The sequence below is a fragment of the Parasteatoda tepidariorum genome, chromosome 8, assembly GCF_982258835.1.
Source record: "Parasteatoda tepidariorum strain Cologne lab strain chromosome 8, Ptep-v5.0, whole genome shotgun sequence".
Taxonomy (NCBI): Eukaryota; Metazoa; Arthropoda; class Arachnida; order Araneae; family Theridiidae; genus Parasteatoda; species Parasteatoda tepidariorum.
The window spans coordinates 104,093,399-104,117,824 of NC_141762.1; the positions used below are offsets into that span (position 1 = coordinate 104,093,399).

Here is a 24,426-nt window from a genome sequence, read left to right on the forward strand (position 1 = left end):
CATAGTGAGTCGTGTACGTAGCTCCGGAGTCGAAATTTATCCGTTTTTCAGCTATTATTCCCTCTTTCCCAAAGAAAAATAATTATTTTTATATATATAAAACTTTATTCTCGTTGAAATATCGAAAAATAAATTTTAAAATAAAATAAAGTAAATGGAAAAAAAATTAAAAATTAATCCGTGACCAGGACCGAACCCCTGACCACCGAGTCTACAAACTTCTTTACCCATGACGCTTGCAACCACACCACGACTCACACGTTGCTTCCACGAATATATAGCTTAAAAAACTTCCTTCTGGTTCATGAACAAGATCTATTTTGGCCCATTATGTGCCTCCTAATTAGTGTATAAAAATTTCCTTCATTACGATTGTTTGGTATATAAAACTCTAATTTCTGGCAGAGTTTGAAAATTATAAGATAATATTAAAGGGAGTTACATAGTGAGTCGTGTGCGTAGCTCCGGAGTCGAAATTTATCCGTTTTTCAGCTATTATTCCCTCTTTCCCAAAGAAAAATAATTATTTTTATATATATAACACTTTATTCTCGTTGAAATATCAAAAAATAAATTTTAAAAATAAAATAAAGTAAATAGAAAAAAAAATTAAAAATTAATCCGTGACCAGGACCGAACCCCTGACCACCGAGTCTACTAACTTCTTCACCCATGGCGCTAACAACCACACCACGACTCACACGTTGCTTCCACGAATATATAGCTTAAAAAACTTCCTTCCTGTTCATGAACAAGATCTATTTTGGCCCATTATGTGCCTCCTAATTAGTGTATAAAAATTTCCTTCATTACGATTGTTTGGTATATAAAACTCTAATTTCTGGCAGAGTTTGAAAATTATAAGTTAATATTAAAAGGAGTTACGTAGTGAGTCGTGTGCGTAGCTCCGGAGTCGAAATGTATCCGTTTTTCAGCTATTATTCCCTCTTTCCCAAAAAAAATAATTATTTTTATATATATAACACTTTATTCTCGTTGAAATATCGAAAAATAAATTTTAAAAATAAAATAAAGTAAATAAAAAAAAAATTAAAAATTAATCCGTGACCAGGACCGAACCCCTGACCACCGAGTCTACAAACTTCTTTACCCATGGCGCTAACAACCACACCACGACTCACACGTTGCTTCCACGAATATATAGCTTAAAAAAACTTCCTTCCGGTTCATGAACAAAATCTATTTTGGCCCATTATGTGCCTCCTAATTAGTGTATAAAAATTTCCTTCATTACGATTGTTTGGTATATAAAACTCTAATTTCTGGCAGAGTTTGAAAATTATAAGTTAATATTAAAGGGAGTTACATAGTGAGTCGTGTGCGTAGCTCCGGAGTCGAAATTTATCCGTTTTTCAGCTATTATTCCCTCTTTCCCAAAGAAAAATAATTATTTTTATATATATAAAACTTTATTCTCGTTGAAATATCGAAAAATAAATTTGAAAAATAAAATAAAGTAAATAGAAAAAAAAATTAAAAATTAATCCGTGAGCAGGACCGAACCCCTGACCACCGAGTCTACAAACTTCTTTACCCATGACGCTAGCAACCACACCACGACTCACACATTGCTTCCACGAATATATAGCTTAAAAAAACTTCCTTCCGGTTCATGAACAAGATCTATTTTGGCCCATTATGTGCCTCCTAATTAGTGTATAAAAGTTTTCTTCATTACGATTGTTTGGTATATAAAACTCTAATTTCTGGCAGAGTTTGAAAATTATAAGTTAATATTAAAGGGAGTTACGTAGTGAGTCGTGTGCGTAGCTCCGGAGTCGAAATTTATCCGTTTTTCAGCTATTATTCCCTCTTTCCCAAAGAAAAATAATTATTTTTATATATATAACACTTTATTCTCGTTGAAATATCGAAAAATAAATTTGAAAAATAAAATAAAGTAAATAGAAAAAAAAATTTAAAATTTATCCGTGACCAGGACTGAACCCCTGACCACCGAGTCTACAAACTTCTTTACCCATGGCGCTAACAACCACACCACGACTCACACGTTGCTTCCACGAATATATAGCTTAAAAAACTTCCTTCCGGTTCATGACCAAGATCTATTTTGGCCCATTATGGGCCTCCTAATTAGTGTATAAAAATTTCCTTCATTATGATTGTTTGGTATGTAAAACTCTAATTTCTGGCAGTGTTTGAAAATTATAAGTTAATATTAAAGGGAGTTTCGTAGTGAATCGTGTGCGTAGCTCCGGAGTCGAAATTTATCCGTTTTTCAGCTATTATTCCCTCTTTCCCAAAGAAAAATAATTATTTTTATATATATAACACTTTATTCTCGTTGAAATATCGAAAAATAAATTTTAAAAATAAAATAAAGTAAATAGAAAAAAAAATTAAAAATTAATCCGTGCCCAGGACCGAACCCCTGACCACCGAGTCTACAAACTTCTTTACCCATGGCGCTAACAACCACACCACGACTCACACGTTACTTCCACGAATATATAGCTTAAAAAACTTCCTTTCGGTTCATGAACAAGATCTATTTTGGTCCATTATGTGCCTCCTATTTAGTGTATAAAAATTTCCTTCATTACGATTGTTTGGTATATAAAACTCTAATTTCTGGCAGAGTTTGAAAATTATAAGTTAATATTAAAGGGAGTTACATAGTGAGTCGTGTACGTAGCTCCGGAGTCGAAATTTATCCGTTTTTCAGCTATTATTCCCTCTTTCCCAAAGAAAAATAATTATTTTTATATATATAAAACTTTATTCTCGTTGAAATATCGAAAAATAAATTTTAAAAATAAAATAAAGTAAATAGAAAAAAAAATTAAAAATTAATCCGTGACCAGGACCGAACCCCTGACCACCGAGTCTACAAACTTCTTTACCCATGGCGCTAGCAACCACACCACGACTCACACGTTGCTTTCACGAATATATAGCTTAAAAAAACTTCCTTCCGGTTCATGAACAAGATCTATTTTGGCCCATTATGTGCCTCCTAATTAGTGTATAAAAGTTTTCTTCATTACGATTGTTTGGTATATAAAACTCTAATTTCTGGCAGAGTTTGAAAATTATAAGTTAATATTAAAGGGAGTTACGTAGTGAGTCGTGTGCGTAGCTCCGGAGTCGAAATTTATCCGTTTTTCAGCTATTATTCCCTCTTTCCCAAAGAAAAATAATTATTTTTATATATATAACACTTTATTCTCGTTGAAATATCGAAAAATAAATTTGAAAAATAAAATAAAGTAAATAGAAAAAAAAATTTAAAATTTATCCGTGACCAGGACTGAACCCCTGACCACCGAGTCTACAAACTTCTTTACCCATGGCGCTAACAACCACACCACGACTCACACGTTGCTTCCACGAATATATAGCTTAAAAAACTTCCTTCCGGTTCATGACCAAGATCTATTTTGGCCCATTATGGGCCTCCTAATTAGTGTATAAAAATTTCCTTCATTACGATTGTTTGGTATGTAAAACTCTAATTTCTGGCAGTGTTTGAAAATTATAAGTTAATATTAAAGGGAGTTACGTAGTGAGTCGTGTGCGTAGCTCCGGAGTCGAAATTTATCCGTTTTTCAGCTATTATTCCCTCTTTCCCAAAGAAAAATAATTATTTTTATATATATAACACTTTATTCTCGTTGAAATATCGAAAAATAAATTTTAAAAATAAAATAAAGTAAATAGAAAAAAAAATTAAAAATTAATCCGTGCCCAGGACCGAACCCCTGACCACCGAGTCTACAAACTTCTTTACCCATGGCGCTAACAACCACACCACGACTCACACGTTACTTCCACGAATATATAGCTTAAAAAACTTCCTTTCGGTTCATGAACAAGATCTATTTTGGCCCATTATGTGCCTCCTAATTAGTGTATAAAAATTTCCTTCATTACGATTGTTTGGTATATAAAACTCTAATTTCTGGCAGAGTTTGAAAATTATAAGTTAATATTAAAGGGAGTTACATAGTGAGTCGTGTACGTAGCTCCGGAGTCGAAATTTATCCGTTTTTCAGCTATTATTCCCTCTTTCCCAAAGAAAAATAATTATTTTTATATATATAAAACTTTATTCTCGTTGAAATATCGAAAAATAAATTTTAAAAATAAAATAAAGTAAATAGAAAAAAAAATTAAAAATTAATCCGTGACCAGGACCGAACCCCTGACCACCGAGTCTACAAACTTCTTTACCCATGGCGCTAGCAACCACACCACGACTCACACGTTGCTTTCACGAATATATAGCTTAAAAAAACTTCCTTCCGGTTCATGAACAAGATCTATTTTGGCCCATTATGTGCCTCCTAATTAGTGTATAAAAGTTTCCTTCATTACGATTGTTTGGTATATAAAACTCTAATTTCTGGCAGAGTTTGAAAATTATAAGTTAATATTAAAGGGAGTTACGTAGTGAGTCGTGTGCGTAGCTCCGGAGTCGAAATTTATCCGTTTTTCAGCTATTATTCCCTCTTTCCCAAAGAAAAATAATTATTTTTATATATATAACACTTTATTCTCGTTGAAATATCGAAAAATAAATTTGAAAAATAAAATAAAGAAAATAGAAAAAAAAATTAAAAATTAATCCGTGACCAGGACCAAACCCCTGACCACCGAGTCTACAAACTTCTTTACCCATGGGGCTAACAACCACACCACGACTCACATGTTGTTTCCACGAATATATAGCTTAAAAAACTTCCTTCCGGTTCATGAACAAGATCTATTTTGGCCCATTATGTGCCTCCTAATTAGTGTATAAAAATTTCCTTCATTACGATTGTTTGGTATATAAAACTCTAATTTCTGGCAGAGTTTGAAAATTATAAGTTAATATTAAAGGGAGTTACATAGTGAGTCGTGTACGTAACTCCGGAGTCGAAATTTATCCGTTTTTCAGAAATTATTCCCTCTTTCCCAAAGAAAAATAATTATTTTTATATGTATAAAACTTTATTCTCGTTGAAATATCGAAAAATAAATTTTAAAAATAAAATAAAGTAAATAGAAAAAAAAATTAAAAATTAATCCGTGACCAGGACCGAACCCCTGACCACCGAGTCTACAAACTTCTTTACCCATGGCGCTAACAACCACACCACGACTCACACGTTGCTTCCACGAATATATAGCTTAAAAAACTTCCTTCCGGTTCATGAACAAGATCTATTTTGGCCCATTATGTGCCTCCTATTTAGTGTATAAAAATTTTCTTCATTACGATTGTTTGGTATATAAAACTCTAATTTCTGGCAGAGTTTGAAAATTATAAGTTAATATTAAAGGGAGTTACGTAGTGAGTCGTGTGCGTAGCTCCGGAGTCGAAATTTATCCGTTTTTCAGCTATTATTCCCTCTTTCCCAAAGAAAAATAATTATTTTTATCTATATAACACTTTATTCTCGTTGAAATATCGAAAAATAAATTTTAAAAATAAAATAAAGTAAATAGAAAAAAAAATTAAAAATTAATCCGTGACCAGGACCGAACCCCTGACCACCGAGTCTACAAACTTCTTTACCCATGGCGCTAACAACCACACCACGACTCACACGTTGCTTCCACGAATATATAGCTTAAAAAACTTCCTTCCGGTTCATGAACAAAATCTATTTTGGCCCACTATGTGTCCCCTAATTAGTGTATAAAAATTTCCTTTGGTACGATTGTTTGGTATATTAAGATTGATTTATAAAACGTGAAAATTCAATCATTAGATCGAAATCTATTCAGGGTGGTCTGGCTTTTATTTTGTACACAATACATTGAGTTCTGTGAACAAAATGTTCTTAAATTCACTCCAAAGATATGATGAAAAGAACTGTGGGTCTAGGTTTTGAATCCACCCTGCTGTAGAGCGGGTACCAGCTTGTCAGGGAAATAAAGGTGGTAGGTGCACAATGCTGATTTTATTTTCACCATCACTCCTCGTTAGTCATAAATCGTGGAGTCTTAATATCGATGACCCTCTAGCTCACAATAGACTGTTGGGCGAATTTTTTCTGCACATAAATATTTTAAATAAAATTCTCTTCGCGCGAATATTTTATTGCTATACCATAATTAGGTTTGCAATAAGGTAAAATGAACGAGAGAAGGCCCCACATTTTAAAGGAACCGCAACGCATAGAACCCCTAAAGCCAAATTCGAGAAGGAAAAAAAATATGTAACAAAATATTGAAGAGTCAATTTTAAACTCCAGATTCAAATTTTATTTATTATTTTAATGAGATTGTTCGAATGAAAAGTTTCTAAAAAAGAACTATTACTTGTACTTGTGTCGAGAAACCTTTCAAAGAAAGTTTTCGTATTGTACTTTCGCAGACGTTAAGAAAACAATCCAAAATCATGATCTTATGCTCGTTTATTTGCTTTCCTTTAAATGAGGCCCTTTGCAAAATATTTTCTAATTGTTTATTAATATTTTCGCTGAAAAGGTTAATATTTGCTTTATTTCGTTTCCTTTGAAAAAGGTTTTCGCTTAATATTTCTGCTAATCTAATCATGACAGCAAACAAAAATGCAAAAAATAAGGTTTACAATTTGCTTGTTTTTTAACCTAAATAACAATATTTTTAAAAAAAGATTTAAAAATCATTAGTTTTCCTTTAAGGAGGAAAGGTTGGAAATTGCAATATTTTTACGTCATTGAAAAAAGGTTTTTTCCGCAAACCTTTTCGTAACAATGAAAGTAAAGTTAAAACTCAAGGTTGTCGTAAGGTTACATGCTTTCTGGGCATCTCTCCAGATAGCGTATGATTCATTGTGATCGTGATTGAAAATATCATCCATTGATGACGGTCTGGGTTGTTGTAGTACATTTACGTCGCACTAGAGCTGCACAATGGGCTATTGGCGACGGTCTGGGAAACATCCCTGAGGATGATCCGAAGACATGGCATCGCAATTTTGATCCTCTGCAGAGGGGATGGCACCCCCGCTTCGGTAGCCCGAGTACCTGCAGGCGAAGTCGAGCACTTTACGGTAGAACAGTTTAACGAGGACCAATACCGCACACCCTCGGTCCCTACGCATACTGATCCAAGTGGTCACCCACCCGCACACTGATCGCAGTCAGTGATGCTTGACTTCGGTGATCTGCTGAGAACCGTGTCTTAACGATCATTCCACTGCGGGACGATGACGGTCTGGGAGGCATCCCTGAGAATGATCTGCTGGAGACAACTTATATACGTCACATCCCGTTTTACAGGGAGGACACATTTACGCACACCATCCATCCACAGACCGTAATTTTGATTTATATCCGAGCACGATCTGTCTCCGATTCATTACCTCCCTTGTTTTTTTAAGCTGGTTACAACTAAACTTTATGCATTAAGATTTCATAATCATGAACTCGCTTTGACTTTGACCGTATCGGAGGACAACTATAAACATCAAATGATAAAAAGAAAGAAAAATTCCAGATCCAGTTTTTAATCGAAAATTTACTAATTAATTTATTTAGGCCCTTTTCCAAATTTCTTAGCACTTTATTATTAGTCTTATCCATTAATAAAATGTCTCATAATAGCAGTCCAGGTCACACATCTCCTAATTCTTTCTACGATCCAACTTTTACTGCTGAAATGACATCAAAGATGCGAGTTCCGGATAAAATATGCGTTGTTGGAGGAGCTGAACCACCAGATCTCATTTTACCTCAACATTCTGAGATGAAATCAAGAATGAATGTTCCCGAAAGGATAATTGTAGCCGGTGATAATTCTCTTCTTTTGTTGTTTTTCTACATATACTAAGTCGATTTTATTTTATTTATCGTTCTTTCGAGTAACGAAGTGGTTTAGTTTTTATTGCCAGTGCGAACTTTGAATCTTTTTTAGCATATTGAACTTTAAATTATCGTATTGCTTCAATATGTCAATTTCATATAAATTAATTATTTAAACGATGGTACAACCTAACTGAGTTACAAAAATACAAATCATATTGTTTGGTTAGATTGATAGAGAGATTTCCGTATTGTGATCTGTGGCAGAATAATCGCCAAGTCTTGGAAACTTCCTGGCAGTAGACCACGAGAAACTAAAAAATATTACAGCAACAGGAGCAACTGGAAAGGTGTAACTCATAGCCACCCTTGGGCAAACATGTAAATGTTTTTTGTTTTTTTTAAATTTGCAAGTTTAAAATTTATTTGTCACCTTGGCGACAGAAACATCCTCAGACTGATAATGGCGATAAAGTAAAGCAAATGATTGAGAAAATTTTAACACTTTAATTTAACCAGAGATAAAATTATGGGGCGATATTTCTGTATTGCAATCTGTCACGCCGACTACAATCACTAAGTTGTCACATAGATTTTAAGCTCACTAATGTTTTTAAAAGAAATATGTAGATGTTTGCCCAGAGTTGGCTACCTTTCAAGTTTGATTTTCTCTGTGTAATGTTTTTTTTTTAGTTTCACGCAGACCGCTGAAGTCAAGACCTAGCTATTATTCTGTTACAGAACACTGTGCGGAAATCTCCCAAATAATTGGATGTAACAGGGCCAATAATTTTTTTTAAAAAAAGTACTTGCTTCTTTCTAGTGTTAGCTGTTAATTATGAAATTTGCTGTGTAAAATTTTAATATGTTTTAACATTCTCTGTGGTTAGGTTTATAAAATTACAAATCTAATGTTTAAATTCTACCTAAATGGATATATCTTCCCAAGTTTAATCAATAAAATTAAAACCCCAATAAATGAGTCATTCTTTGAAATAAAGGATATTTCACTGATTGCTATTACAATCTTTTAAAATATGACTGTATGCAATTTTTATTTCATGTATACAGTCGGACTACTATTCAAGTAACTTCTATTTTGCAAATTTGTCTATTTGTGGTTTTTTTTTTTTTTTTTTTGAGGAACTAAGAACATTATGGAAATTTCTTCGTAAAATAACTTCAAAATAGCGATGTGAATTTTCTGTTTAACGAACTTTTCTTCGAGATCCACTTTCCCTATTTCCCAAAATATTTCAGAACATTTCAACAAATTTAATGGGGGAAATAACCTTAAATTGATTTTTACAACCACTTAACTTTTAGGGGAAGCAGTAAAATTTGTTTGCATTTCATACATGAATCCATGTCAAAAATCAGTTTACGAGAAAGCATAACAAAAAATTTAAAGCACGAAACTAGATCTTACAGATCGTACTTTTCGTAAGAGTTTTGCTAAAGCTGAATTCTTAGTCAATGTGGAAAATTTTTATAGTGCAGAGGACCAGTGGGATATTCTTTTAGAAGAACTTTTAAAGAATGTGGTAACAGCTAATAGAGAACCACGAAATGAACAATAGGATGCGTAGCATAATTGTTGAAAGGTACTTATTTTTTCTTTACATTTTTTAAAACGCTATCTCCTGTTTACCAATATATTCTCCAAGTTCTCCGTATTTGTTGAAGAAATTAGAAATAATTTTTTTTTAATAAAATACTTCTCTTATTCCTCAACAGAAGGTGCTATTACAGTATGTTAAGTCTTTATATCTTAAGTAATTATGAATAATGTTTTTAAAAAAAATCTTCTTTAGATTAAGATTTATATACATATTTTTACTATGCTAAATGTAAGTGCTTATGTATGCTATTCTAAATGTAAGTTCTCTTCAAGTTAAATCATAAGTCTGTCTAGGTTTATCTGAGAGGTGCCACCTATATTGTGAAAACTTAGACATAATTTGTCAAAATTAAAAATTATGTTACAAAATCAACACAAAAATACGGATCTATCGTTTCCTATGGGATACAAAGAAAAAGTATTTTATGAAACTACCGTTTTTCCTAAAGTTGAATTTGAGAAGATACCTCTAAACGGTAGTAAATTTGGCCTGGACAGACCCCTGTATATGATTATGCATGATGTATCAGAACTTTACTCGTAGCCTGAAAAATGTTGCTAGTGCAATCTACGTTATTTTATTTTCCAAATGTTGGCTGGTATGTAATGGCTAATATAATCAAAAAAGTAGTTTTTTCTCAGAAGCTAGTTATTTTATCATAATCTGGTTAAGTCTTTGAAAATTATTTTGCTTTTTTTTTAATGTATCTAGTGCTTAAAAATATTTTTTGAGTGATTAAAAGGTGCTTATTTTTTGTTGAAAGATTGCACCCCTGTTGCCTCTTCTAATGTCTATTCATCTCTTTAGGTGATAATAAGCACATAGCTGTGAGAGAATCTGTCCCAGAATTGAAGTTTGATACTCCATTTCCAAATTATTTGCCTAACCTCGTACTTGCACCTCCCCCGAATGTGTTGACGGTAGACGAGTATCCTGCCGAGGTTAGCAAACCTCAGAAGCCTGAAACAAGGAAAGAATATGACACTAATAAGGATGATGTAGGGTAATATATTTTATTTAATTTCACGCTGTGTCTACTACTACAAAAATACAATTCCAATTCACTAGTATATAAGACACATTAACTCGATTCTATGTTGTCCACCCCTAGGGGTCTGATCAAGGTGAAGTTAGTCCCTGTAACTGAGTGTAGGGAGCAACCAACACCTCCTAGATAAGAGCAAGCCTCAGCATGGGTTACCATAAATATCCTTTAGTAGTCCAAACGTAATGACATATTTCGTATTTTCAACCACTGCGCAGCTTAGTAATGACATCTTTCTTATTTTTCATCTACTGCGCAGTTAACTTCGTTTGATCGGACTACTAAATTCATCCATACTGAGGCCTTCCTTCTTCTAGGAGGTGTTGGAGAAACCTGGCAGGAGTAGTAATTACCAGGATGGCCGGGTCTCTACTTTAACAGAGCCACACCTTTGTACACTCACAAACATTCTCACTCACTTTTAACTCACCAATTTTTATTGTATATATTTTTGATCTGTATATATATGTTATCTATTCTTTAGTGTATTTTATTCTTTACAACATTTTTTCACTTGTATTTTTCACCCAATTTTTGACTTTGCCCAATAACTTGGCAAGGCGCCATACATTCATGAACTCCATTTTGCGCCCTGTTACTTTAACTGTTATCATGCATCTTTTACTCTTTTATTTTCAAGATAAATGGGAAAAGGGCCACAAGGCCTCAGATGCCCAGTTCCAATGCAAATTATGATGATCTATGTTGTTTACCTTTTCATAGATGAACATTGACATTGTAGATAACTACTCGCCTAACACACTGTACAAAAGTTTAAACTTTTGTTTTCAAAGTTACATTTAAATTTCTTTTTCTACCCTCTCCTCCTAGTTCATTATTTTAAAATCGTATAAATTTTTTTCTTCTATAATATGTCGTTGATTTTGCTAGATTCCAGGTTCTTTAGACCCAGGGTATATTAATTTACTAATATATCCTTATAATAGGAACAGTTCTCTATTCAAAATAATACAAATCTTTATTCTATTTTAAAATATTATATTGGGTTGTTCTGAAAGTAATTTAGTTTTTTTTTTTTTGGAATAATGAAAGACAATTTTTGTAAAATGAATAAATATTTTATTTAATTATATATTGGCCATTCTGGTCCAACACATTTTGCCATCTTTCTGGTAGTAGCATAATTCCACGCTTATAAAAATTTTGGTCTTTGCTGGCAAAAAACTGACCCGTGTGATTTTTGACCTCTTCATTTGAGGTAAAGGTTTTACAGTCCAAAAAATTTTGCAATGACCAGAACAAATAATAATCCTAAAGCGTCAGATTTGGAGAATATGGTGTTTGTGGCAGTGTATCTCATTCAAGCTGTAAAAACTTTTGGCGAGTGACCAAACTTGTATCAGGTATCGCGTTATCTTGGTGGAACCCTTTTCTGTTGATTAATTTTGGACTTTTCTGTTGATCATTCAGTATGTCCAGCTGACGACAGTAGACTTCCGAATTAATTGTTGTGTTATCCGCTAAAAGCTTTAAAATATATATAAATATATTTCTTTAAAATCCCACCAAACATACAGCATCACCTTTTTTTGAAGGATATTGGCTTTCGAAATGCTTTGAGCCGGTTCATCTTTTTTGCTCCATGATCTTTTTTGTTTGACATCGTTATAGGCAACCCATTTTTTGGCCCCAGTAATGACCTTTAAGTGGTCATAAACAAGTTGCATTCAATAAATTGAACTTCTCACCGATCTCACTTGTTGTTATTTGCCGATTTGCATCAACTAATGCCTTTATCGTGTCTTTATCAGCTTCAACCGGCCTTCCAGAATGTTGTGCATCGTCGACATCAAAATTTCCAGGTCGAAATTTTACAACCATGTTCTGGCACTGGCGTACTATCAACTCGTCTTCTCCTTACACATCGGTTCATTTCTTTCTGGCATGATTACCTTTTCTATAGTAAAAAAGTAAAATATGACAAAAATGTTGCTTCTTGCTCTCCATATTTAAAAGGGCAGCAACCAAAAACTACTGTGTAGAATTAATTGAACTTTTTCACTCACAAGCCTTGCTATATCAGCTCTCAAAGCATATAATGATAATGCGGCTTAAGTGAGAAGTTGGGTTCGAAAAAATACAGTTAAATCCACTGTCGGAAAAATGAAATTACTTTCCGAGCATCCCGATAAATCTCTGTGAATAGTGATTGATTTAAATGATAATTGAACTAAGAATTAAAACCAAAATTACTATACTGTATCGATTCAACTCAAAATAATTTTAATTTTCTTTAAAAAAAAATTAAAAAACTACAGTTCAGTTTAATTTTGCCTTTATGAATCTGTTGCAGTGCTGATTTCTTTCTTTCTTTTTCATGGTTGAAAATTTAACTTCACAGAGACGCGCCATAACTGTTTATGGCATCCCATCTGTATTCAATTTTCTGGGTGTTTGAAATGTTTAAGTGGAATCATTGATATGCTTAGAGTTTATTGTGGATGTATTGATTAGTATTTAAAAATCAAATTATTTTTATTACGTAATAAATATAATGGTGCTTTTTTTTGTACATCTAACTTGTGTGACCCAAATTTATGGTACTGTTGAATTTTTAAAGTTTAAGCAATATCCTTGTACTCTGTATCATTTTAACGGAAATTTGTTGTAATTAATGAATTCAAAAGTTATTTTTAGCAGTTATGCATGATTATAGTAAAATTTATCATAAATACAGAGCATATTCATGATTTTGACTTATTCTGTCAAAAAAATTTGTTTCTTAAAATTTTAAATATGTCTATTTTAAAGAAGAATAAGTTATTAAAAATATTCCGATTTTACATATTATTTGATTTGTATTGTAAAATAAATTGTTCCCGAGTCTAATTAAGCAGTGATTTCCAGCAGAAAAAAAATTTCTTATTTTTTAAATCAAAAATTATCTTAAATATATATTTGTCCCTTCTGTTACAATTATTATTTTAAGTTTATTTAATTCATTACACAAGAAACCTTTTAACTGAATAACTGGCTAAGCAATAAAGTTTATTAGTACAATCATGTTATATTTTCTTATTTATTTTTGTTTAATAAAATTTTAAAGTTTCTCATCTAACAGAGGAGAAGTAACAGAGGACGAAACTAAGTGTCCCCTCAGTTACACAAAATGTAAGCAAAGCTGATTAGTTGACTATTAAAAAGGAACTCTAGGAATGTAAACAAGTGCTAATGCATCCAGATTTAACTAGTTTAAACCAGTTCCTCCACTGTTAGAGCACACTTTTTATACAAAGATGTGCCATTTCTATTTGATAGTATGTTTAGTTTATAGTTAAGTTTTTTGAGTGAGTAATCAATATGGGAAAAACTGCAGCAGAGAGAATATAGAATTTGAATGTACCTAGAAAAAAAGGTATTTGTAATAAGAAGAACATAAAACGAAAATTTATGATAACAGAAGTATTTTCAAGAGAAATCTAAACAGAGAAATAGATAAATTGAAAATAAAAAAAGCACTGATACAAGCAGTAGAAATTCAGGAAGGATATTCTCTTTATAATACTCCTTAGACATTGGAAAAAGCTTTTAAGAAAGCCAAATGTGCATCACCTGTACCTCCAAAAAAACATTGTACAGTTCTGCACATACTCTGTACCTTACTACCAAAACAAAAGAAACAGCTTAGTAACAAAGCTTCTGATGAAACAAAAAAACTTGTAATAAATTTCTAGTCCTCTGGTAAGCTTTCTTACCAGACATCTGGTAGAGCTGAGTGTATGATTGTCAGAGAAAATGGACAGAAAGTCACAAAGCAAAAAAAAATTATTTGCTGTGCACCTTGATGGAAGCATATCAAGTTTTAAAGCAGATGCATTCAAACATGAAATTTGGCAAATCTAAGTTTGCTGTACTACCACCTATTTATATTTTATGTGTAGGTAAAACACCATATTATTTGTGTGTGCTATTTGTGAAAATGGGAATTTACTATTAAAAGCACATGGTTGATTGTCTAATAATTACATAGTATTACTAAATGTAGCGACTTGCAACAATTGCTCAATTAATTTATTTTATAACAGTCATTGGGCAGCCAACCCAATTTTGAGTTTACGGCTACCAATGTTCAACTCTGTAGCCTTGTAATTTTGAACCCAATCCAAAAGATGTGGGGACTCCTTGATCAGTAACCCCAGAGGTACTGATTTGTTTGGGGAACTTAGAGGACTTTGTGACCTTACAGATTTAACATGTCCCAGTCCCCATTTAAACATGAGGATTCTTTTGATGTTGCAATAGATAGTTTTGCTAGTGTAAAAAGCTCAAAAAGAAAAGGTTAGTTGATTTTGTTGCCCAAATAACTGAAATTGAGAAAGAAACAAACAATGTGAATGTTGTTTTTTTAACATAGTTTGATAAAATCAAAACTTTCAAAGATAACTACAAAGATGTAGCATGATTTCACATGTCAGATATTATAGCAGTTCTGCCAACTCTAACTTTAAATAACCGAAGAGTCACTTTTGACAATATTAACTATTTTTCAAATTTGTGTGACTCTGTTACATTTCATGTCGTCTCTATTATGACACATTATTTAGACTTCATAAAAATGTGTTGCAATTTTGAAAGTCTTATAATAATTTATTTTACTTTGAAATGGGATGATTTTAAAAAAAAATTACAGATAATGTTTAGGATGGTCCAAATTAAAGAATTTAGTATAAATAGCATGCATGTCAAAAATGTAGGATTTTATTTATCCACTCTTTTACAAGTACTTTTAATTAACTTGCAATTTAATCTTGAGGCTCTTTTATAATCTTATGTAAACAGTAGCATATTCTTATACAATTTTTTGTTTTCAGAAAAATTTAATGTATGTTTTAGAATTAAATGCTTGTGTGATTTCCCCTTTATTATGCTTGGAATTCAACAGTATTTATTTAATAGAAACTTTTTTGGTGTACATCACGCTCTGTTAACAACATAAATCCCTAAAATAATGACTTCTTTTTAAATTGTTTTGATATATAATGAAAAACTTTTCAAAAATTTAAGTTGATTTATAATTGTTTAGTAACAGGAATTTACTCTTAAAATTTTACTGTGAATTACATTTAAATTCAGTTGTTGTCTGATCTTAAAGTTTAGATCTATATTGTGCTCACACCTATTGAGAATGATGTTTGAAAAAGGCCAGGTCACTTAGGCTTTTAATGAAAAATCTGGCTCTTTCTTTTTCTACTGGCCTTTTTGTCTTTCAAACTATAAATTTTTTACATTTTTATAAAGTCCTTAATGAGTTTGCTGGATTTGCTTCTAACATAAAAGTTTAGTGTTTGTTATCACTTGTTTTGTTGCAACTATATCCATTTTTTATTTTTAAAGGTTGTGTTGCTATGTTATTTTTATTTTTCTATGATTAACAGATTGATACATAAAAATTTAATGTTATTCAATTAAAGATCCCAAAAACTTTTTATTGCATTATCAGAGATATATTTCCCAAATCTATTGTGATAAATTTAAACTTAAGCATTTTGCTTGATAACCATGGCAACATAATCTACAATTTTATTTTCTGAATTTTTATTCAACTTTTGGTTAATCATGATTAGTTAAATATTCTTCTCCAACCAAATTGTTTAGTGAATATTTTAAAGTTAGTTATTAGTAAATTAATTTATAAAATAATTATAGTTTTATATAAAGCTTATTATAAAAGTAAATATAGCATATTTACTGTTTAATAATAGTTAAATACTTTTTTTTATGTGTTTTTGTAATTTTACAGGATTACTTTACCATAAAAAAAGTACCATATTTAGTTTTCAGCCTTTAATTTGGAATAATAATAAAAATCAAGTCTTAATAATAGTGAAAAACTTCTTGAAAGGATGATTAATAAATATTGCAAGTAAATATTTAAATAATAAATAAATAATTTATAGGTAAAAAAAATACCTATATGTTTTTAACTAATGTATTGAATTTTTCTTTTCTTTTTTTAATTGATTTTTACTTATTTTATAACAACCAAAGAAATCTAGATCTTTGTTAATTTAGGAACTGTACTATGCAATTTTCTGGCCAGTTGTTTTGACCATTTTATTTACAGGTTATACCTTGATAAACAAAACATTTTGAATATTAATTACACCTAGAAATTCCCTAAATGTGAAACATATTGTTTCAAAAAATAAATTTTCTTATGTCATTTTCATACTGTAAGGGATACTATAAAAATATTTATTGCAATGAATTTAAATAGTTTTAAACTTAACCTAATGGAAAAAATTTTAAAAAAAAAGTTATAGTGATTTGTAGTGACTGAAAATTGATAAAGCCTGCATTTACCTGGGATAAAACTTTATTTATCATAACATAGTTAAGTAAAATCTTATATTAAAAATTTTAATATTACTTTTCATCATAGTTGTTTTAATATGCACTTATGAATAAACTCTTTTATTTAAAAAAAAAAAACATTATTTGTCTAACCGAATATTTAATAAGATTGGCCCAAAACATAAGTATTTGGTGCTTTGTTTCCATAGCAGTAAAATAAAAAAAATGTGTGCGTTTTTGCTTATAAATTTTTCGATGTTTTCTTTTCTAAACTTCTCTCTTTACACTATTTTTAATGTGCAAAATTGTGGATCTCAATTTCCCCATTTAGCAATAGAATTCAGAAAAAATTCGTAAGATTTTAATTCGATTTCAATAAAATCATAAAAAATGAAATGCTACTTATGTTTCATGGATGATTAAAAAAATATAAAAGCAGTTTTTTTATGTTCTATAAAAATATATAAACTTACATTTTTGCATTTAATGTATTTTCTTTAGCAAACTCTTATTAAGAATTAATAAGAGTTTGCTTAAGAAAATTCAATAACTTTTTCCAGCTACATAAATAATTTATTTTATAAAAATTGATGACTTTTCGAAAATAAAATCAATCTATTTTAATTATTTAAATCGTTACAGTCTGTCTAGAAATTCTGCAATTTATATCATATTGAAAGTAGGAAATTTTGATATAAAAACATAATAGTAATAATTTCATGTAAATAAAAACAAATTCCTAAGGTTTTACCAATCTCCAATGTGTTCTTCATCAATTACATATCCATCCGTATTAAATAGAAGCATGTCCCGTTTCAGAATTGTGTTGACATTGTTGCAAAACATTACAGACTTTTTGCAAAAAGATTTTTCATTTGGTAGGGTGAAAATTTCCATTTTCCTTTCTGCATAGTTTTTTGAATTTTTTTCAGAGATGTCTTTCTTGCACATCAGAGAGAATATAAATAATCATGATTTTTCTATTCTTGTTTGAGATTTTTAAACAAAATTGGAAATGACTGGCTTCAGCTAGAATTTCAAATTAATAATTTAAAATAAAAAGTTCAGAAACCACACTGGGTTCAATTGGACAAATCCTAATTGAGACTCCTTTATCGTAGTTTTATTAAGAGACTGAATTGATTCCATTATTTTTTTTTAATTGCCAAATAATGATGCCCCTGCAAAATTTGTGTTTCGAAAATTTCTGGAACAATACCTACCTATATAAAAGTGCCAATTTTTCAAACTAGCTATCAGTAATTAGAAATATATACAGTAATCGTTTACGAAATTCAAATCTATGCAATCTCAAGGTGTAGTAATTATTCCATATAGATATGATATTAATAAGGTTATACAGTACTTATTTTTTGATATGCACCAGGGCTCGAAAAACCATCCGCCTGTCCTCGGCGGTCAAAAATTCCCCGCAGACAACTAATTTTTCGAATCCGCCGTCCGCCCGGAAGGCCATTTTCCCGTTAATGTTTGTGATGCATTTTCAATTTTTATTATCTTACAAGAGCTCCTCACTTCTAAAATGACCCTCTAATCTAGAAATACAGCAGCATACTGCGCATGGTGGAATTGATGTTTTCTCTGTCTGGGACTGCTGCAGTGGTTGAAAGGGGCTTTTCAGCAATGAACTTGAAAAAAAAAACACATTACCTACTGGTCCTAAACAAGAAGCGTTAAACGCAATTATAAACATCTACCTAAATGGAAAACCCCTTTCAGCTTTCTGTGCCGAAACCTCTGTAAATCATTGGCTTGATTGTGGAACTGGCAAACATATTTGATTCATTTAAACACAGTACCCTCGGATAAATTGACCTTTGTCATTTAAATTATTTCATAAAAGAAATACTAGGTTACTATTAGTAACCTAGTATTTCTTTTATTACTGTATATTGTAATTCTAGTACAGTAGAACCCGTTTAAGAAGTTTTTCAAGGGAGTGGAAAGAAACGACTTATTAAACGGGAAAACTTATTAAACGGTGAAACTTAAAAACACATTAATAAAAAACTAAAAAATTTGAAATTGTGTAACTTATATTAAATTCTCAGCCTAATGAAATAAATATTGAATTTTAATATTCATTTAGAAAAAAAATTGCTAATAAATAAAAACAAAGTAACCTACTTTATTTTTTGTTTCATACAATGTAATATACGTTGTTACAATAATTGACTAGATTTCTGTGAGAAAAAATCGTGTAAAGTGGTTTGTTTTTGTCTTTTCTCACCTACCTTTAAGTGAAAATTGTCCAACTGCTGTAAAAATTTAAACATTTCCGGGGGTACATTTTCAACAGTGTAAATAAATTTCCTAAAAGTATCCAGCCCTTTCCTGGCATCAGAAAAGCTAGGTGGTTTAGCAATATCTTCTTCAGTTTCACTGAATTCTTCTGTATCATTTGTAACATCACAAATATCCTCTAATGTCAGCATATCACAAGGTAAAATTTCGTCGTCAACGGATACATATTCTTCAAACGATGCTGTGAAATTAAGTTTATTTTTGAATGACTTCCAATCATTAACAAAATTTACGTTTGTTTCTTCGTCTTCATCTGATATTTCATATTCAGCTTCTAAGAGATATTCTTCAGTTGTATCTCCGTCAGAGAATCCAGCTTTCCGAAAACAGTTAGCAATGGCAGATGGTGTTATTAATTCCCATGCTGATACAATTAACTCAATCGCTTCTAACATATTGACTTTTTTTAGCTCTCCAGTATTTTCAAGTCCTTCCAGCATCCGTTTCACAAGTCGCATTTTATAATGCTGCTTAAATACCTTAATAACTCCCTGATCCATTGGTTGTAGAACAGAAGTAGAATTTGGTGGTAAGAACTGCAACTTGATGTTAGTGTACTTATTCTCCTTGGAATGAGCAGCGCAGTTGTCTACGAAGATTATGATGTTTCGTTTTTCTTTTCGCATCTTACTGTCTAATTTTTTCAAATACGTTTCAAAAATTTTAATTGTCATCCAGGATTTTTGATTAGTGTCATAATCACAAGGCAGTGACTTAACATTTCGAAAGCATCTTGGTTTTTTCGATTTACCGTTAACTAAAATCGGTAATTTTTCTATACCATTCATACTGGCCCCAACTAAAATTGTCAAACGTTCTTTACTGTTTTTTCCGCCATGACAGGGTTCACCTTTAAAGGCAAAAGTTTTATCTGGTAAAAGATTGAAAAACAGTCCACATTCATCCATGTTAAAAATGTTCTTTGGTTGATACCCTGAAATAATTTCAGGTAATTTAGCTTTCCATTCTTCAGCTTCTTGTAAATCAACGCTGTTACAATCTCCTTTAATTGTTTTATAAACTAGACCAGCTCTTTTTTTCATCCGATCAATCCATCCATTGGAAGGCGTAAAATCAACATTCAATTTCTCCGCAATCTCTAATGCTTTTCCTCTAAGAAGAGTTCCGTTGACAGGTATGTTGGCGGATCTTGCTTGTTTAAACCATATCATCAGTTTCTCTTCAATATTTTCGTATTTTCCTTTCTTCACTTTTTTTACTTTCTGGGATGCACCGGAACAAGAAGAGTTTAAGATGATGTCTTTCTTAGCAATAATGCCATTTAACGTAGTAACAGGAAGATCTAAATTTTTTGCTATTTGAACTCGTGTTAATTGAGGATAGCTGTCAACAGCTTTTAAAATTTTTACTTTGTCATCAATAGATAGAGCTTTACGCTTAATGCCTTTACAGGACATTTTCCACAAAAATCAAACTTTTTACGATGATTTTTAAGATAACAAAAGCGCCTACACTAAGAAAATTTTCAACGAAATGCTGCTAAATGTTTAGATGTATCTTTCTCTTCAGTTATTGAATGGGTGTGGACAGCAGTGAAGTTCGTGAGTCACCAGGCTATTCATTTAAGGTGGACACAATGACAAAGCTATTCCCTACATTCTTATCAGTTTCATAGTTCATCTAAAGGTTCACATTCCTTTGCTCACACCTGTTCCTGATAAGTCACCTTTTTTTGTAACAAAGGAGTGATGAAGGTCAGTGGTCAGTACCCATACATGTGTTTGTAAGGGCAAGTTAAAACTAAATAAGACATTTTAAATAAAATTTTAAAAAATTGAAATTAGGAGTGGAAACTTCTTAAACGGGAAAAAAACTTCTTATAAAAGTAAATTTAACATTATGGTAATTGGTTTTTTTAAAAAATAACTTCTTACGCGGGAAAACTTCTTAAAAGGGAACTTTTTAAGCGGGTTCCACTGTATTTGTAATCCTAGTAACTACTAATTCATTGTGCAATTTATATAAATGTTTGTAATAAATAAGGGAAAATTATATTTTTATTCATATAGAAGCGACTGGTTAGTTTCAAGGAGGACGGGTACATTGTTGGACAAGCCGTCCTTTGGGACGGGTAAAATTTCTGAGTTTTTTCAAGCCCTGATATGCACCCTGCTTTATCTTAAAGCTGTATCAACACCCTTTTGACACAATTCTTCTCTTTTATTAGATTAGGTGATTTGCAAGATACTTCATTAAGCATCTACGCTGCGGATGACGATCTGACCAAGCTCCGTGTGCAGTTGCGCCACCTTTCTCGAAGAGTCTTAGCAATTGAACAAGAGAACCAACAAAGACAGCAGAGAGAAATAGTTATGTATGCCATCGGGGTAACTTATATACTAATGAAAAGTCTTCTGTGGATCCATAGACATTTGTAGTCTCTTTAATAAATAAATATTGTAATGGTGACTTTTAGCAGACTACATTTTGATACAATGTATTGCGAACCAATATAATTGTAGATTAAGATTTATTTTATTCTGCTTCTTTATTGTGTCTGTTTGTAGATAAGTGACCGAAATAGTTCTCTTTTTTATTTATGAAGTAGAGGCTTTTATATATCGAATTCTTTTCTATATTTTCCCTTAAACATTTATTAAAAATATGTACACGGGGTTGCCACTCCACAGGGAAAATACAGGGAATTTTGTTTCTTATTTTATTGTAGATTAAGAATTTTCTTTATTTTATTCTACTTCTTTATTGTCTGCTTGTAGATAAGTGCCCGAAAATTCTATCTTTATAAAGCAGATGCTTTTAAATGTCGAGTTCCTTTTTTTCTTAAAAATTTATTAAAAATATGTACACAGGTGTGGCTTGCCACTCCACAGGGAGAACCTTGAAAATACAGGGAACTTAAAAATAACAGGGATTTTTGTCTTTGTAAACTGGGAATTTTGTTTCTTATTTTAAAAAATGTGCAATCTATGGGATATTTAAGGATGATATTTCAGCTATATTAAACTAGTTCATTAACTGTAGCATTAATTGTTTTAAGTACGTTCAGCTGTTCCTTTTTTTCTCTAAGTTTTTTTTAACAATTATAACAAGTATAGTTAGCCTAATATAGCTCATACAAGAGCATAGTAATTGTTGTGTTTCTGCTTAATGTATTGTATATAATATGTACAGGGAATTTCTTTACTCCAAATTTGAGCGGCAACCCTAACACCAACACTATGAAACTCTTACTGCAGAAAGGAGACTGAAAATATAAAAATTGTTCGATTGCCTTAAAAGAAGCTGGGGGGGTAGTGATTATTAACAATATCACCTTTATTCCCTACATAAATCTAACCGGTTTTGATGATTTCAGTCCCGGCTTTGATTTATTAAATTTTTTTCCTTGTGTTTTCCAATAATAACTTGATGTGCTACCTTCTTTTTTTTTTTTTAATTTCATATTTGAAAAGTATTCTAAAATTATGCATTAAGAATATACATCCTGTATTACATATTTATCTTGATTTATTTATTAGAGCAGTTACTTATTATGTACTTAACTTAAATACTTGTGTTTCGATTCAAATGATGTTTGTTAGTTTTCTTACTGTCTGATAAGTTGAGTTCATATAGTTGCGCTGTATCGGTTCTGAGAATTTTTCTTTTTAAGATCTGTCTGTTTAAAAAAATATATAAGTGCTATTAATGTCTGTCTAAATAATTTTACAATAAAAAGCCAACTGCACTAATATTACAGCAAGTGACTGGGGGGGGGGGAAGCAGTGTTAATTTTTTTTTTTCTGATACAAGTTTTGGATTTCTTATTGACCTCTTGATTATTGTGACACTCTATGCAATTTCTAGACAATCCTAATTTTTCACTTTTTTTCATTGAAAATAAATTTAATCTAGTATTATGAACATTTTTTTTTAAAACTTAATACTGTTAAATCTCATCTTGTTGTCTGTGATAAATAAACTCCCACTTTTAATCAAATATATTTTTCCTTTAGTTTATAAAAATATTAATTGGGTATAGAATCGCATTGTTCAAAAAAAAATCTGATGTATTTGGTGTGATTTCTTTATTTTTCTAGTTGTAAGAATATTAGTAAGATTCAAGATATTTAATAATATTTCACAATTATTCAGCATGTTGGTAATTTGAATAGAAAAGCTCTTGGCAAACATATAATGTACTTACCATTCTGAAATATATTTGATGTTATAACTTCCATTTTTATCTTGTTAAAGAATTTTTGTTATGAAATTTGATTAATTATTTATCACAAAAGGAATTAACATCTTATAATAATTTTTAATCATAAAAAAATTAGATATAATTTTTTTCCCTTCATATATCGTTCAAAATATACACATCATTTTGTGAATTTAACTTCGACAATTGCTGATGTGAATATTTTGGGCCTTCTATACAAAAAAGATAGTTTTTTTGTTTTGTTTTTGAAGCGTTTAAAGTAAGATAGTGTAAAAAGTATATGCTCCTATGCTACACTTATATTATTATAAAAGCTTAGTAACATAAGTATTAAGTGTTACGTACAACCAAATTAAATTTTAACTAAATATTTGTGTATTTAATTGAGTCAGGGTTGCCACTCTGCAGGGAATTTAAAAATCATATAAAATAAGTGGGAACTTAGAGTTTTTCCTTACATGCTGCAAAAATGCAGGGAATTTTAAGTTTTTCCTTACATACTGCAAAAATACAGGGAATTTTGAGTTTTTCTTTACAGACTAGAAAAATACAGAATATTCTTATAATTTTCGAGTTAAAAAAGAACATACAGTAATGGAACAGTGAGCCAATTTATAACCAATAATTAACATCTTTTCACTTTTTACTAGCAATTGGCATTGTTTATAAAGAAATAAAATCAAAATTCTTCATTACTTTCTCGGACTGGAATGTGTGGTTTTGTATGCACATGAAAAAGCGAATTGCGTTTACTAAAATTATTGTGTTTAATTTCCTAGTTGAATAAAAAAAAAATCATATTGTTGCATTGAAATTTCCTAATTTTTATTATATAGAAAGAATGCAAGTAAAAGTATTTTGTGAAATTATTAGAGGGATGGTTCGGTGGTTAAAAGTTATAAAATACAAATACACAAATTGAGAAAATACAGGGAATTTTTATTTCTTATTTTCGTCTTTTAAGAAATGGTGACTACTCAAAGGTCAACCTATGGGATATTCATGGATATTTCAGCAATACTAAACTATTTTATTTACTATGGCATTATTTAAGTAAGCTCAGCTGTAAGTTTTTTCAACAAATAAAACTAGTATAATTAGCCCAATACAGCTCACACAAGAGCACAGTTATTGTGTTTTTCCTTTTTACATTGTGTAAAATATATACAGGGAATT

General features: G+C 31.0%; 1 protein-coding gene across 1 annotated transcript; it reads left to right on the forward strand.

Moving 5' to 3' along the window:
- The first annotated feature begins 7,375 nt into the window (after positions 1-7,375).
- On the forward strand, positions 7,376-21,497 carry Tango11 (transport and golgi organization 11). Its single transcript, XM_016067141.4, has 3 exons — positions 7,376-7,747; positions 10,190-10,385; positions 21,256-21,497. The coding sequence occupies exons 1-3, from the start codon at positions 7,549-7,551 to the stop codon at positions 21,464-21,466; spliced, it is 606 nt and encodes a 201-aa protein (XP_015922627.2). The 5' UTR covers positions 7,376-7,548; the 3' UTR covers positions 21,467-21,497.
- The last annotated feature ends 2,929 nt before the right edge of the window (positions 21,498-24,426 follow it).